This window comes from Scylla paramamosain, chromosome 1 (genome assembly GCF_035594125.1).
Source record: "Scylla paramamosain isolate STU-SP2022 chromosome 1, ASM3559412v1, whole genome shotgun sequence".
NCBI lineage: Eukaryota > Metazoa > Arthropoda > Malacostraca > Decapoda > Portunidae > Scylla > Scylla paramamosain.
This window is the reverse complement of record NC_087151.1, coordinates 7449080-7465731: the sequence shown is the minus strand read 5'-3', so window position 1 is coordinate 7465731 and position 16652 is coordinate 7449080. Positions and strand designations below refer to the sequence as shown.

Genomic DNA, 16652 nt, shown 5'->3' with positions numbered 1-16652 from the left:
GATTCCCTCTTTTGTGTCATTAGAAGCAGGCAAATTCTTTGTCTATTTAATATCCTAGGACATTAACTAAGTTCTGATGTGAAGACTTTCTTTTGTAAATCCCCTGTCTAATTATTTTGACTCACCATTGGGAGTGAGGTGTTTGATGGTGTAGCCTTTGAGGGTAAGACAGCTGATGGGTGAGGATCATAAGGTGGGTATAGCAAATATATGCTTCTGATTTCAGTTTACTACTGCACTTGTTATGTATTTTGAAATGTGAAGGTATGAGAAAGCTAGTACATCTTATGGGTACATGACAATATTGTAATACAAACACAGTCAATCAGCAGTCACATCACAAAACAGTCTCTCTCTCTCTCTCTCTCTCTCTCTCTCTGTCAGCCAAGGCTCAAATTGAAGCATTTTGGGCATTGAATATACTAATCATGATGCATTTAAAACATATAGCTTTATCTTGTTTATTCAGATGAATTATGAAAGCATTAAGTTTTTAAGTTTCCCATGATAAAGCAATATAGATTACAATATGAAGTTGATTATGTTGACACATTTAGTACAGTGTATTTCTGTGTCTACAGGCAAGAAAGTGATAGAAGTGGGTGTTGGGTGTATGCATGTTGTTGTGTTGACGGAAGAGGGTGAGGTCCTGGTGTGGGGTCGCAATGATCAAGCTCAGCTGGGAGATGCCCCACATGTTGCTTTAGCTGAACCCACTCTCATGTCTTCTCTACATGGCAAGAACATCATTGGAATTGCTTGTGGCCCATCACAGGTTTGGTTAAATGTATCTTTTTGTATATTAATTTTGTGAGTGTTGAAATGGTTCTAAATTAATCATAATAGTGGTTGGAGTTTGATGTTAGTTATGCAGAGCATTAAATAACAATAAAGATTCTTTAAAGTTAAATTTCCTTGAGATGGTTACATTAACCATAAAAATAGTGAAAGTTGAGGGTTGGGGGAAATTAGTTATTCCACTCCTTAATTTTTATCTATTTATCAAATGAATGGTTGTTTGTGTGAAAGTAAATATTTACAACTATCAGTCTTCAAAATGTGGAATATTGCCATTAGAGAGAAACTAAAATCCAGTAATGTTATTAAGTTCAAATGAAATCAGATGTCAGAACTTGATATAATTTAATAAAATGCCTTCTATATACTTAATTTATATTTATATGAAATATTTTAATCATATATTCTTGCTTATATTCATGCTTCTTATAGATTAAGAGAGCAAACATCTCAATATGAATATCACTGAAAAAAAAAGTGTTGCACTTGTCATAAAGTCTGATTTTCTAAGGTTTATAGTGCAGGTTGAGAATCCTTTATCCAGAATTCTAAAATCCAGAAATTTACAATATTTGAAAGATTTTTAAGTGCTGACATTATCATAATTAATGCATATTTTTGTGCTCTTGTAAAATATAAACATTACAATAATTGGATGAATGATGTTGCTTTATCATATTAATATGAAATCTTTACAATATTTAGGGAATATATGGTACAGTCATTATCTTCAAGTTATGATGATTCTCCTTAACACAACACAATTCATAATTCGTTTTCTACTATGTTTCTTGGTACAAAATTAGTTTTATGGAGTGTAAGTTCATCTTAAGTAGAGGTGTGTGTGTGTGTGTGTGTGTGTTTACCTAGTTGTGTCTTACAGGAAAAGAGCTATGCTCGTGCTGTCCTGTCTCCATATCTATAAACACCCAGCTTAACTTTAAATTCTTGAATATTTTTTGCTTGTACCACTGTTTCATCTAAGTTGTTCCATATTTCTATGCTTCTATTTGGGAAACCATATTTCTTGACATCTCTTCTACTTGCTGTTTTCTTCAGTTTCACTCCATGTCCTCTTGTATCTCTTGAGTCCCACACAAATAAGTCTTCTTTGTCTACTTTATCCTTAACCTTTAAAGCTGTATATAGCAATCAGGTCTCCTCTTTCTCTTCTCTCTTGTAATGATGGAAGCTTCAATCTCCTTAATCTTTCTTCATAGGTTAAATGTCTCAAACTTGGTACCAATTTGGTTGCAGCTCTTTGGATCCTTTCTATTTTCCTTATTTCCTTTTTATTATGGGGTGACCAAACAATTGTGGCATATTCCAGTTTTGGTCGAATCACATATTCCATCAACTTTTTCATCATCTCTTCATCCATGTAAGCAAATGCCCCTTTCATCTTTCTTAGTAACTCATAGGTTTCCCCAACTATTTTGTTTACATGTTTTTCTAGTGATAAATTATCACTGATTGTAATTCCCAAATCTTTTTCTTCTTTGGTTTTCTTAATTTCCACTTCTCCCATGGTGTAGGAACTTGTCAATCTTCTTTTGCTTTTTCCTAATTCCATCACCTTGCATTTCTTTGCATTGAATTCCATTTCCCATTTCTTACTCCATTTATATATCTTATTTAGATCTTTCTGTAATATTTCACAATCCATATTGTTTCCCACTCTTTTCAATAATTTTGCATCATCTGCAAACAGACTTATATAACTGTCAACCTCATCCACCATATCGTTGACATACACCAGAAACATTACGGAGGCTAAGACTGTCTCCTGTGGTACTCCACTTGTAACTCTACTCCATTCTGATTTTTCTCCCTTTATTACTGTTCTCACTTCTCTATCCCTCAAGAAGTCTATGATCCAATTCAGTGTGTTTCCTTGCAAACCCCCTATATTTTGAATTTTCCATAGCAGTCTCTGGTGTAGTACCTTATCAAATGCTTTTTTTTAGGTCTAAGTAAACACAGTCTGCTCAACCCTCTCTCTCTTGAATTATATCAATTGCTGTGTATGCATGTGTGTGTGTGTCAACACACAAAGTTCAGAGAAGAATTTAAATCCAGAAGTAAAAAATCCAGAACATTTGCAGTCCATAGCATTCACTATAAAGGATTATCAGCTTGTAATATTTTGTTTGCAGACTTTTGCTTGGAGCACAAAGATGTCATGGTCAGTGTCCACCAGAATACCATATGTCGTTGAAGTATGTGAGGAGACATTTGTAAAGATGAATGACTTACTTGAACGGGTGGGTGAGGGATTAGCTGAGGACCGCATCCCCTCCCAAGAACAAGAGTGTATGGTTGTGGCTGGCCTCAACCTTCTCCGGCTCCAGGTAACCACTGTTTTTGTTTATTTTAGCCAGAAGCTTGGCTCTATGTTTGTGTATATATATTCTAAGTGGATGCTCAAGTTCTGTGCTGTGTGGATTCACTTTGCAAGAAACACCATGGATACTTTTTAATAAAAATTACTTAATACCACCAAGTTCATTAGGAGGTAAATACATCATCTTGCTGTAGCAGTGAGTGTGTGTGTGTGTTTGTGTGTGTGTGTGTGTGTGTGTGTGTGTGTGTTTGTGTGTGTGTGTGTGTGTGTGTGTGTGTGTGTGTGTGTGTGTGTGTGTGTGTGTGTTTCTATACATGGAAACAAAGAGGAAAAGAGAGGTAAGAGAGGGAGGAAGGATCATGAGTTAGAGCCTGGTTGGTTGTTGCATGGCTTCTTGCAAGGTGTTTTACTCAACTATTTTTCAGCAACCTCTGCCATGGTCATGTTGCTCAGCCTGGGTGAAATAAGCCTGCCCACCAATCATGCTGAGAGAAGACAGACTAAACCTTGCATACAACTTTTTATAATATAGTCAGGTTGCCACTAATGCGTGAGTTTGGTTCCGCTATCGGCCTGCGTTAGATGTAATTAGCATTAGAGTTTTAATGAAAGCAATAATAGAAAAATTACCATGGTTCTGATCTGGATGAGACAAGGCCCTCCCAAGAATTAAAATAAAATATTTTCAGACTACTTATAACATTACATTTTTTATACATAGAGCTGAAAGTAATAAATACATAGGAGTTCATGAAACATCAAAAGGATAGTGGATGAAAATTGATACAATAAAGTAGCAATCTTCAAAAGACCATGCTGAGCCATTGTTTACACACACACCTGATAAATGTTCACTGTTTATATCACTGTGGATGCTGATGGCAGCAATAGCAGTAGTTGCCATAGCCCATTCTTCTTCTCACTAAACTCGCATTACTGTGGAGGCAACAGCAGCAGCTCTATACAGGCCCTTCCTCTTCCCTTAAAAGTAGTTGACTTTACCAATATCTGATTTAAGGAGATGTGACATAGTGAGGTTTTACTGTTGTCTGGAAATATTTTGTTTGAATTTTGGTGGGTTTGTCTCAGCCACATCAGAACTATATTAAATTTTTGCCATTACTTTCATTATAACTCTAATATGAATCATGTTTTACTTGGGCCATTAGTGGAGCAGTGACCTGACTGTACTCGTGCAAACTGCAGAGTAGAACTCAGTCCCACCCATTCTCAACATCACATGAGAAAAGGATATCAAGTGACAAGATTTGAAAGGGAAAGGAATTTCTGAATCACATTTTATTAATGTCAGTCATAGCATCAGTGTGTCAGTAATGATGCTGCATGTTGTGGGTATTAAGATCTTATTGTAGCTATTTATTTTTTTTATTGAAATCAACTTTTCCATTTGATAGTTCACATTACTCCCTAAACTCAGGAGAGAAAAAAATATTTTCATAAATCTAAAAAAAATGCAGTTTAGTAGGGTGGTCCACAAGACTATCCAATTCCACTGAAGGCTGTCAGGGATAAGAATGTGAATGGTGTGTGTATGAGTATGTCGTGTTTTATATGGGCCACCCCATGTTGGATTGCCAGCCTGGTATGTAGATAGAAAATATATTTATGAAAAATTACATGCAGACAGTCCCTTAACATCATGATTGAAAGGTATAAAAAGACCCATGATAAGATGTTAGTTTGTGGTAAAATGAGAGAATATGTTGGGAGAATGACAGTTTTTATATTTTGAGATATTTCCCATTAGCAAATAATGGATGACTTTTTATTCAAAGAAAATAGTGATTTTTGGTGCTTTGATTGGCACTGCTTTCAATGAAATTTTACTTAATGTTGCTTAACCCTTTTTGTAGCTCCACTCAGCTGTGCAGAACCATACAGATGTGGATTCTGTTGGCCTCCATGTTGGTTCATCACTATTGGGCAGTCTCAAGCAGCGTGTTGTCAACCTAGCCAGCAGTTCTGGTGTCCTCCCCACCATACAGGTACTGAACTTTGCTTACTAAAAAATGAGTCTCTGTCTCGGAAATTTTTCTCATGCCATCCTCTACATCTTTTCTCTTATTGTATAAAAATTCACCAGAAAAATCTATTTAGTAAGAATGGATTTTCTACACAATTGGCATTTTTGCAGTGTGTTTGATAAGGATCAGTTTTCTTGCCCTTGAGATATGTTGGAGTTGAAATGGACTTCAGTTTTGTACAGGTTGACTATCACTAATCTGGCATCATTGGGACCAGTATGGTGCTGGATTGGTGATTTTGCCAGATTACAAAGAGGATAGGTTAGAATACATTTGACCCAACAGGTAACCTCCTCATCCTACCTTTAAAATGCCCAATAAATCAGTACAAGTTGATTAATAAGTTGGCTTGTACTGGTACCACTTTTTTTGGTGATACTGACACTGATACTTGATTTCTGGCTGATCATGATAGTATCATTGCAGCCAGTACTGTTAGCAAAGACACAGAAATTTTTCTCTCTTTTTCTTTGTCATAAACTGTTGTAGGGCCATTGCTGTATAATTCACACAAGATTCGTGCATACACATTGTTGTCATGTTTTTTTCAGAAGTTCAATCTTATATTTATGGATACAGTATTTGTACTTTACACAACAAAAAGCATTTCCTTTATTCACTGGAGGTGTGACGAGCTAAAACTGAGCAGGTTTAATAATAAATGCAGAAAAACAAATTGGAATGGCTTTCCTGTGTTTGGAAGTGATGCCAGCTGTTTATGCAGCAAGTAGCACAAACAAACAGTAGCAGTGGCAGGTGGTGCAATTTGAAATTACACTAGCTGAAATTAGTGATGGATTAGTGATAGAACTGGATTAGTGATTGCTGAATTAGTGATGGTTGACCTGTATTAGGAAATGTGTGTGTGTTCATGTTGGGTACATGTGATGAAGATGCAAGCATTTGCAGGTGTTTTTTGATACCTTATCTTGTTTATTCCCCATTATTGAGAATGTTATATGGATAGGGATTACTGGCAATGTAGCACTTGATTAGAGATAGATTTGTTAGCTGCTATGGTACCGAGGAAGATACCCAAAGGATTGGGTCATTCTGCTGTCATAGTTAAGATGAAATTAAGTGATAGATAGGAGCATCGTAAGAATGGCGGTAAAGGAAAAGTGAACACGGTGTTGGTTAATGCAAGGATGGACAGGAAAGAGTTTAGAGAGGAATACAAGAGGAAGGTATGTTTGAAACGAAGAGAAGTCAGAGTGACAGAAAAATCAATTGTAAAAGAGATGCCTAATATATATAAAGGTATAATGATTATAGTAGCATCATAAGTGATAGACTATAAAAGGGTTTGAGGTAGGGGAAAGGGAAATTAGTAAATGATCAATATTGAGGAGACTGTAAAAATATGTGCCACAAGAAATAAGAGTGTTGAGAACAACTTGAGAAATCTCATAATAAGAAAGTCAAGAAAAAAGTAAAAGGAGAGTAAATGAAAAATTTAGTAGGAAGGCAAGTGAGAACTTCATTGGGATCAAATTGTTGTTTTAGAAGGAGAGAGAGAAGGGTAGGGGAGAAGAATAGGAGCGTATGAATGAATAAAGACATTGTACTTCTTGCTAGTATTAAGGAGGAGGTGAATGGTGTAAGGAAAAGGCATTGTGATAATTTGATAAATGAGAAAACAGTAGAGAAAGTAACAGTGTCTTGTATGTGTATGGAAGTGGATAGAGAGTAAGTGTTTATGCAAGGAGGAATTGGCAGGGAGGGGGAGACAAAGTATGTTAAAATATGGCAAAGTTATAAGCATAAATTAAATAACTGCAGGAATGTTAAACTATGGAAATGTAGTAATAGATTAGACACCATGTGTATGTATGATCTGGTATGGAGATAGAAAACGCCAGATAAGTATCTACAGGTAAAGGTCGTAGGGATGAGTGTACAGTAAAATCCCTCTTATCCGGCATCAACAGGACCGCCGATATGCTGGATACTTGAATATTGCCGGATGCTTGAATAGAAGTGAAATTATGTCCACAATCACCACCCTACACTCACGCATCTTACCATAACAAAGATCAGCTGATCTTAATCAGCAGCTGATCTGATCAGCTGCTTAAGTGTAAGCATAACACGCTTCCTCTTTTCTACAACTTTAGGCATGATGAAGGCGTTAGGCGATAAACAGTGCACACGCAGGACTGAGTCACTGAGTAAACACAGTGCAGTGGGCCGCGGGTGGCGTGAAGCAGTGTGCTCTGGTGGTGAGGGGACAAAGTATGCCTCGCATGGGAATTTTAATTGATTTTATGAGTACACATTGATTTTTTATTGATTTTAAGGCTCGGGGAAAAATGTGCCGGATACTTGAAGCTGCCGGATACTCAAATGCCGGATGAGAGGGATTTTACTGTATTAACTATAGGGGTGAAAAGAAGATTAGTAAGGAACAAGTAGGATTTAGGAGAGAAAAGATTATGTAGATTAGATTTCTTAATTAAAGTGACGTGACAATGCATTGTTGTTATAACGTACAACTGCAATAACACACTGAAATTTTAATAAATATTTAATCAGAATAACAAACCAAAATTGACATAATGAACTTGCCACTTGTGTGAGCACTGGAATTTTAATAAATGTTTAATCAGAATAATGAACCAAAACTGGCAAGACTAACTCACCATTCATGCGAGCACTTAAATTTTAATAAAAATTTAATTAGAATAACAAACTAAAACTTGCAAGACTAACTCACCAGCTGTGTGAGCTGCTGCTCACCTGTCCGATGCCTGTACCTTCCTCCCTTTTTTCTTTTCCCTCTTTTGTCTTGTCTCAAACCTTCTTCCTTGTCACCTGCCCTCCCCATTATCTGTCAGAGATAAGGGACCAGGGGATGATACCTTGCTATCTCTCTCTCCCCTCATTCATTTTATGTCATTTTTGCTTCATCCTTTCTCACACTTGTATACATAATTACATTTTCATTCTCAGTCAGTCTCATTCTAGGATTGTTCTTATTTTCAGAGAGAGAGAGAAAGAGAAATGAAATAGTTCTCTGTAAAAGGTCAAAAAGAGAAGGAAGAGAGAGAGAGAGAGAGAGAGAGAGAGAGAGAGAGAGAGAGAGAGAGAGAGAGAGAGAGAGAGAGAGAGAGAGACTTATGGGAGACGGCTCTGACTTATGGGAGTTTACTGTATGTATACGTGTGACGCTGACAGTAGGTAAATGTGACCTATACTTGTCAAGGCAGCACAATACTTGGGGTGATAATGTGCAAAACTTGGGATGGTAGGAATTTAGGACTAGGCGTGAAACTAAGGAGGGTACTGTATGTATTTTTTGTGTTATATTAAATGTAGTAGTACAAATGTGCTCATTTTGATGTATTTTTTAAATTGTGTAATTTTTTTATATTATTATCTGGTTCCCTGGAACCAATTAATTTTTCCATAGGTTCTTCAGTTGCCATAACACACATTTGCTATAATGAACGCTACATTGGAACAAATCATGTTCATTGTCGCGCACCTTACTGTATTTACATAGGAAAGGTTATTGTAGACCCTAAGAAAGCATATGAAACAGTTTATATGGAAGTTCTCTAGAGAATTCTTAAGATTTATGATATCAGGGAGCTTTTTATTGCAAAGCAGATGTTTGTGATGGTCAATGGAGTGCCTGAAGGGAGTTCCACTTAGGAGCAGAAGTGAAACAGGGATGTGTGGTGTCTCTTGGATTGTTTGATATTTTTATTGGTGGTGGTATGAGGAATGTGAGAGTTGAAGTTCGAGGTCTTGTTTTTCAAAACTGAAACTGAAGTGGAGTGGGATTGGCTATGGTAACATGTCTGTGGATGACACTTTCTTACTATAGAGAATAAAAGGTAACTTCAGAGTGTGATGGATCAGTTCTATAGTGTAAATATAGAGAAAAGTATGATGATAGTTTGTGAGAGGAAGGAGGTAGAACTGTGACTTCAAAATTCCTTGTAAGGTGAGTATACCTGCAGTGGGAAGATGTGAGGTGGTTATAGGATAAGAGATTGGAGGAGGTAAAATAATTTAACTATCTGGGGACATTATTATGAACATAATGAGATGGATGGGGAAAATGAGAGGGAGAGAATTGTGAAAGGTAAACACATCATATGATTACTTGCAGAAGTTATGTAAGGGAGAAATGTGTCCATGGATGTAAAGAAATTTGTAAGGAATATGTAATAATCTCTTGGCAACATTGACATATTGATTAGACTTAGAGATAGAATATGGTATAGTAGTCAAGAGTACATGCTGTAGAAATGTAATCTGAAGGGGGCATGTGGATTGGCAAGATGGGAGAGTGAGAGAACATAAGAACATAAGAAAATAAGGATACTGCAAAAGGCTAGTTGCCCAACTCAAGAAAGGTGTTGAGCACTTAAAATTCAGTCTTTCATCTTCATCAATAAATTTACCTAACTTCCTCTTGAAAGTTTCTAATGTCTCTGCATCTATTATGTTCTCACAAAGTTTATTCCTCTCATCCATAACCCTACTTGTTAACAAGTTTTTGCTGTTTCCTTTTTAAGTTTGAATTTGTCTCACTTTTAGTCATTTGTACAAATTTTTACTTGTTCTGTGACTATGAGAACCTAATTAGTATCTCCTTTGCTGAGTCCTTTAACTCATTCAAATACCTCTGTCATATCACCATGCACCCTATGCCTTTCCAATGAATACAACTTAAGGAATTTTAAACTATCCTGGTGGAGTGAGTCTCAGTCCTGGGATCATGCTTGTTATCCTTCTTTCGACACACACTAACCTATCTACATCTTAGTAATGACCATGTATATGAGAGATGCAGTATAAGCATCTGTGGAAGCAGAGTGAAGTGTGAAGTCATGGAATGGATGAAAAGAAACAAACTGAGAGGATATAATTGACGGAGAGTATGAAGAGGGAAAAGTTTTAAAAGAAATTACTTGTGAGTAAAAATAAAAGTCTTAATAAAAGAGGAAGACCACTTGAAAGTGACTGGAGGCAAAAGGTTTACTGTGTGAAAGAGGTGGTAGTAGATACAGTAAAATCCCTCTTATCCGGCATCAACGGGACCGCCGACATGCCGGATACTTGAATATTGCCGGATACTTGAATAGAAGTGAAATTATGTCCACAATCACCACCCTACATTCACGCATCTTACCATAAAGATCAGCAGATCTTAATCAGCAGCTGATCTGATCAGCTGCTTAAGTGTAAGCACAACACTCTTCCTCTTTTCTACAACTTTAGGCATGATGAAGGCGTCAAGCGATAAACAGTGCACACGTGGGACTGAGTCACTGAGTAAACACAGTGCAGTGGGCCGTGGGTGGCACGAAGCAGTGCGTTCTGGTGGCTAGGGGACGAAGTATACCTCGCACAGGAATTTTAATCGATTTTATGAGTACACATTGATTTTTTATTGATTTTAAGGCTCGGGGAAAAATGTGCCGGATACTTGAAGCTGCCGGATACTCGAATGCCGGATAAGAGGGATTTTACTGTACATTATACTCGAACAAGTAAGGAGAGAAAATTTGGATAGGTTGAGGTGGAGGCTTTTGTGCCATGGCCACCATTTCAGGGGATACTCTTGCAGTGAGAGACATCAGGTATATATATATATATATATATATATATATATATATATATATATATATATATATATATATATATATATTTATGCACATACATATTGAATTGCATTGATTTATATTTCAGGTTGCTGCACAAGCCACACTGCAAACTGGATGGTCAATTTTACTGCCCACTGCAGAGGAGAGAGCCAAGGCTCTCTCCTCTCTTCTTCCCAGTACAGGTATGACTTGTTACATTATGCACACACACACAGAGATTGAGTGGAGCAATACATGAGATGTAGTGTTTAATGTAGACAGGTGTTGTATGATAAATGGAAGAAGTGATAGAAGACCTAAATGGAGCTATAGACCAAGTCATCACATCTTAAAAGGAGCAAAGAAAAAAGAGATTTGTGAGTGACAATTAAGAAACTAACACCAAAAGATCATGTAAATTGAAAAAAAAAAAAAAATATTTATGCATTGTTAGGAAGTATAGTATTGTCTTGAATTTTGACTGTTTCTATTTTGACATTATATTTTAACAGCAAATCAGTTTCCATCCCATTATTAATTTTGTCACAAAAATTGACTCAGCAAAAAGTTCGACAAGACAAAAGGAGACAGGATGTTCAGTAATACATCTTTCTAAACAGAGCAGTAGACTAGTGGAATGTGTTATCAGAGGAAATGACATGTGCAAACAATATATATAACCTTGTAGAAAATATTTAAGTTTGGTTTTAAATGTTAAATTAAATATATGGATAACTGTGCAAGGATAATACACAATTAGTAAACATGTATATGAAGTTGGAAGTTGATTGCTAAGATTCATAAACAAATACCAGCTAAAGAAATTACAGTGATATGATAGAAAACAAAAAGATATAGAAAATAGAATGGAAGAAGAGAAAAATAGCTTTAGGAAAATAGGAAAATAGGGAATAATTGAGACAAAATTGTGTGACACAGGGAAGCCAATCAGTTTTGGAGAAAAAGAAGAAAGGAAGAAGAGTCGATCAGGAAATGGAGGAGGAAGATGAACAACTTGAGGCACAATACTTTGGTGTGTTCCTGCCATCACACACTCCTCCTCCTCCCACTGCTGGGCCGTCACATCTTCCCCTTCTAACACATTTGGCTGGTTTTATGCACCCAGCACAACGAAAAAGAGAAGGGGGTCTAGGGTCTTCATGTGTAAGGCAACGGTCATCTGTTGTCCCAAGTGAAGATGGTGATGATGAAAAGTGTGATGACCTTGATTCCAGTACATTCACACAGCAGCAAGACAGTGACAAGACACATGGCACACCTTGCCTCTTATTGTCTACCCACCACAAAACACCACTTTGCCAGGGTAGTGGGAGGGTACCTGCTGCTCCTGACCTAATTAGACCTGCTAGCTGATGGGACTGGATAGATGGGTCAAATTTTGAGCCCCAAGTTTTCAATTTTGATGGGTCAAGCTCAGGAATAAAAGTGCAAGCACTCATAGTAGATAGCAGGGAGTGTGAATTTTACAATTATTTCTGGGATGAAGATATCTTGGAAACAATTGTAACCGAGTCAAACCGCTACGTGTATTTCATGAGAGAAGGTAAAGGTCCTGAGTCTCGTGAACATCAGTGGCATGATGTTACAGTACCTGAGATGATGATTTTTTTGGCCCTGGTGATGCTGATGGGAGTGGTCAAGAAAAATAACTACAGAGATTATTGGACTACTGACTCTGTAGTCCAGACACCAATTTTCTGCAAGGTCATGCCAGTGAACAGATTTGTCAATATATTGCAAGCACTTCACTTCACTGATAACTTGCAGGCATATGCAAACAACGCAACAGAAAAAATTAACAAGATTCGGAAAGTCTTTGATCATCTAAGAATTTGCTTTGTGAGTTCGTGAGCTCTCAAAAAACAACAATAAAAGTCACATATACTTACATATCTCATAAAATTAACACATTTTATAAACAAACTTTAAACTCTAAAATTTCAAATTTAAGAATAAATTTTGGCTTGTACATGTAAAACCCATAGCTGTTTTGCTGTTGGATACAAATTATCTTTTATACCTTGGTCTTGTACAGTATACAGACCTCAGTAACTTACCAGAGGGCAGCATTTGATACTTTATGGTTCTTCCCTCTTATCGTGAACTATTCTTTACTTGTCTTTACTTACTATTAAATCTTGGATTAGTTTACACTTAGTCGAATAAGTGCATATTTGAAATTTCTAGTGCATGTTTTGCAGGTTCTGACATATCCAGCATGAGTTCAGGAAGGCGCTTTATGATTGACTTATTGGTGTCAAGCCTGATGGCTGATGGAGGGTTGGAGATGGCTCTCACTGCTGCTATCAAATGTAAGTATTATTTAATTTTAATGTAACTGATTAGGTAAGACTCAAGTTTAAGGTTTTGAGATCTCCAAAGCATTGCTGATCACTTAAGCATTGGGAGGAGGACTGGCAACTAGAGGTGCCCCCTTTTGATAGCAATATATCAACCCCTCCCCACTTACACATGATCACACTAATCTAGGATGGAACTGACAGGGAGAGCACAGAAAACTTTAGTGGTTACTTTTTATCTTTTTTTTAACATGAACTAGGATATTGTTTGAGCTGTTAATTTTAGAGTGTAAGAAGGAGGTCAGTTTGACAGAAGTGTCAGAGATGAATGAGGCAATGGAGATGCATTTTGTCATGATTTGAAGAATTTAAGTAAAAAGAAAATGATTGTTGGAAATAGAATGTGATGAGAGAAAAAGGGGTGCTAAGGCAAAAAAGACAATTTTAAGGGTGAATGATGAAAAATAGGATTGTAATTATGAAAGTATAAATGACTGTGATGTAATAATTTAACTAATTCATGAATACAAACAAGATTTGGGTATATAATGAAGATAAATACTAAAGATCCAGATATTTAAAGTGAGTTTTTTGAAAAATAATTGTGATGTGTGAAAAAATTTTTGAAGTAATTAGTGTATGTAAATACAGATATATCAAATAAAGGTGAAGGAATAAAATTTAAAGTGATTTAAGAGATAAGGTTTATCACCTGAAGGTAGTTTGGCTGTAAGTAAAGAACGGCGGAAAAAGTGATGATGAGTATGACAGAGCCAGTGGGTGCAAGAAGATTATTTCTAGTAAAATGGGAGGACAAAGTGCTAGAGTATGTGAGAGAGGGGATGAAAGAAGAAAAAGATCAGAGAATAAATGCAGTGACAGGAACAAATGGCTGTTGCAGCCATTCCTCTTGGGGAGTTCTCAGGAACAAGTGTCAGATACTGGTAAATTTAACTCTATTTGCTTTAAATATTAATATTTTATTCTTATTAATTTGTGCGTGATTCTTTATATGTAATCTAAAATTTCTACATTTCTATTCAAAGTTTAATCTTGTAATTACATACTGGGTGTAACATGAGTTTCTGCAGGTACTGCTACAGGTCAAAAGTACAGGTTAATCTTAGTCAGAAAATGTTCTATGCACATATGCATATTGTGAGGCATTGTTTGCGAGTGGTGTGAAATTCAAGTGTGCCCTGGCAACATATACAAAGGCCAGGATGTGTAGACCTAGATGTCCATTGGTGAAATTCTGATTTATTTAGTCATGATTCTACAAGTTTTGGAGATTTACAGTATCCCTTAACAAAACAAGTGATAGCAACAGATAGGTGATTTACTGATGAACATTATACAATGATTATAAATGACTAATGAAATGATAGGCTGTGTGCCTGGGCAGAAAGTGGAAAGGAGCAAGACTAGCAGCAAATCAGCTGATTGCTAGTCAGTTATATGCAGATCCCACCGAGACAGTGACAATGAATACATTCAGATTGTATTACGTAATTTTAAGTTACGTGGAGTGTTTGGATATGGTGTTTATCTGTCATGGTTATCCACCTGGCCTGGCTGTTGTATCTGTTGCCAGGCCACACTTGAATTTCACACCACAGTTAAACAAGGCCTCAAAATGCATACATGCATAGAACATTTTTGACTTAGAATAACCTGTACTTTCAACTCTGGCAATATCTGCAGAAACTCATGTTACACCCAATGTATATTTTGACAAAAATTAGTTGGAAAAGCAATAAGTTTAAGGAAATATTTTGCAGCTTTTTATGTTAATTATAGCATTAAATATTAATTGTTTAAAATTTCCATTGGATTTTTTTTATTGTGAACCACAACAATTCCATTAAAATTGAAAAAAATTTTGTAACCAAATTTATTGTGTTACATTATGGAATGTCCCGATGTTTTGAAAGCATGAAAGAGTATATTTCTGGCTATTGCAGTGCAGCTTTACTATTTCAGTTGAAGTTCAAGAAGCTGAATGGACAGAAAAGAATAAAGTGATGCAGGGGAGTAGCAGTGGTACTGGTGGCATAAATACCAGCCCTCGCAAAAACACCCGTGTAGAAGGTGGTGCTTCACGCCGTTCCTGTGATAATTCTGTCTCAGAGGATCAGTCAGCTACCTTGCCACTGCTCCATCTGGTCCGCCAGCTGCTGAGGAATGCTTCAACACAGACACTTATGAGACTACAGGCAAGTTCTAATGTGGAAATCTTAGTAGATGACTAGACTCTTCAGTTAACCTTATCATGCTTTTGTTATTATTATTGTGATATGATGATGATCAACATAATCATAATCATTTACTTAATTATTGATAAATATGATGGTTTCAGGCCATTGCCCCTGACAACATGTCCATGATATCATCTGGGGTGCTGGTGGATGGTGAACGAGGAGGGCCTGTGCTTGGTGGACAGGGGGAGCTGTCTCCCTCAATACAGCTGCTACTCAGATTCCAGAGGCTACTTGTTAGTCACCTGTTCCCTGTGGAGACCAATGTCAGTCCCAGGCACATCATGCAAGGTATCAGGAGAAAGTCACATAACTGCAATGAATTCAAATTTTCAATTTTAGTAAAAGTAACTTTATACGTAAAGGCTTCCTTGCTTTGGGAAATACACAGAGAGAGAGAGAGAGAGAGAGAGAGAGAGAGAGAGAGAGAGAGAGAGAGAGAGAGAGAGAGAGAGAGAGAGAGATTGTCCAGAAATTATATTTTAATTTTCTTTCTTTCTCCCTTTTTTTCCATAATTTATCCATCTTTTTGGTTCCTATTTATTGTAAAGATATCCCCAAGAAACATTCCAACAATGGTATTCTCACTTACTTCTTTGATTTTTATATAGCTAATCTTTTCATATTCCATGTCACATATTATTTTGTATAAATGTTAGAATGGTTATGGCACATTCTTATAATGTCCTGTTCCAGACTAAATTACATATTTTTGCATTACAGAGAGTGAAGTTGAGGGTGCTGGTTGGCTGCTGAGGAAGTACTTGACCCTCTTAGTGGGTCATGTCTCAGACACACTCTCTATTGCTACCTCCCTGGCAACTATTAACACACGCCTCACAGCACTCACATGCACTATTCTGCAGCGAGACATTACAGGTATGACACTGGATGTTATAGTCCTCAAGTGTTTTGAGTTTGTGCTTTTGTTACAATCTGTCTCTATATTTCTTTCACATTAGCTGTTCAGGCACAGACAAATAACATCTGCCTTGACATATTTGCATGGTATTGAAGGCTCCTCTAACATTTAGGAGGTGTCAGAAGATTCTACTAGAAAAAAAAGATGGGATGCAAAAATGAGAGGGCTAAAATTTGTAAGGATGAAGTGTGTAGACAGGTGGAAATGGAGACATCAGCGATGTCTTCCCCACTAGAGGAAGTTCATAGGAGTGTCAGTTAACATTAGACTTAAGTCCAGAAATTGTTACCCCTTACAATGAGGAGTTTTTCAGTTTTTGTTCCTCTTTTAAACACAGATCAGACCAACTCTTTATTCTAGGGTT

General features: G+C 36.7%; 1 protein-coding gene across 4 annotated transcripts in view; it reads left to right on the top strand.

The window, feature by feature from the left end:
• The window catches only part of LOC135097465 (E3 ubiquitin-protein ligase HERC2-like), a 229028-nt gene that overhangs the window by 35592 nt on the left and 176784 nt on the right, over positions 1-16652 (top strand). For all 4 annotated transcript variants that reach the window (XM_063999465.1, XM_063999433.1, XM_063999564.1 and 1 more), the window contains 8 exons: positions 582-775; positions 2955-3149; positions 5017-5148; positions 10894-10990; positions 13010-13120; positions 15092-15324; positions 15468-15657; positions 16090-16245. In XM_063999465.1, the coding sequence (XP_063855535.1) occupies positions 582-775; positions 2955-3149; positions 5017-5148; positions 10894-10990; positions 13010-13120; positions 15092-15324; positions 15468-15657; positions 16090-16245 (1308 nt within the window). The remainder of the gene's footprint in view (positions 1-581; positions 776-2954; positions 3150-5016; positions 5149-10893; positions 10991-13009; positions 13121-15091; positions 15325-15467; positions 15658-16089; positions 16246-16652) is intronic.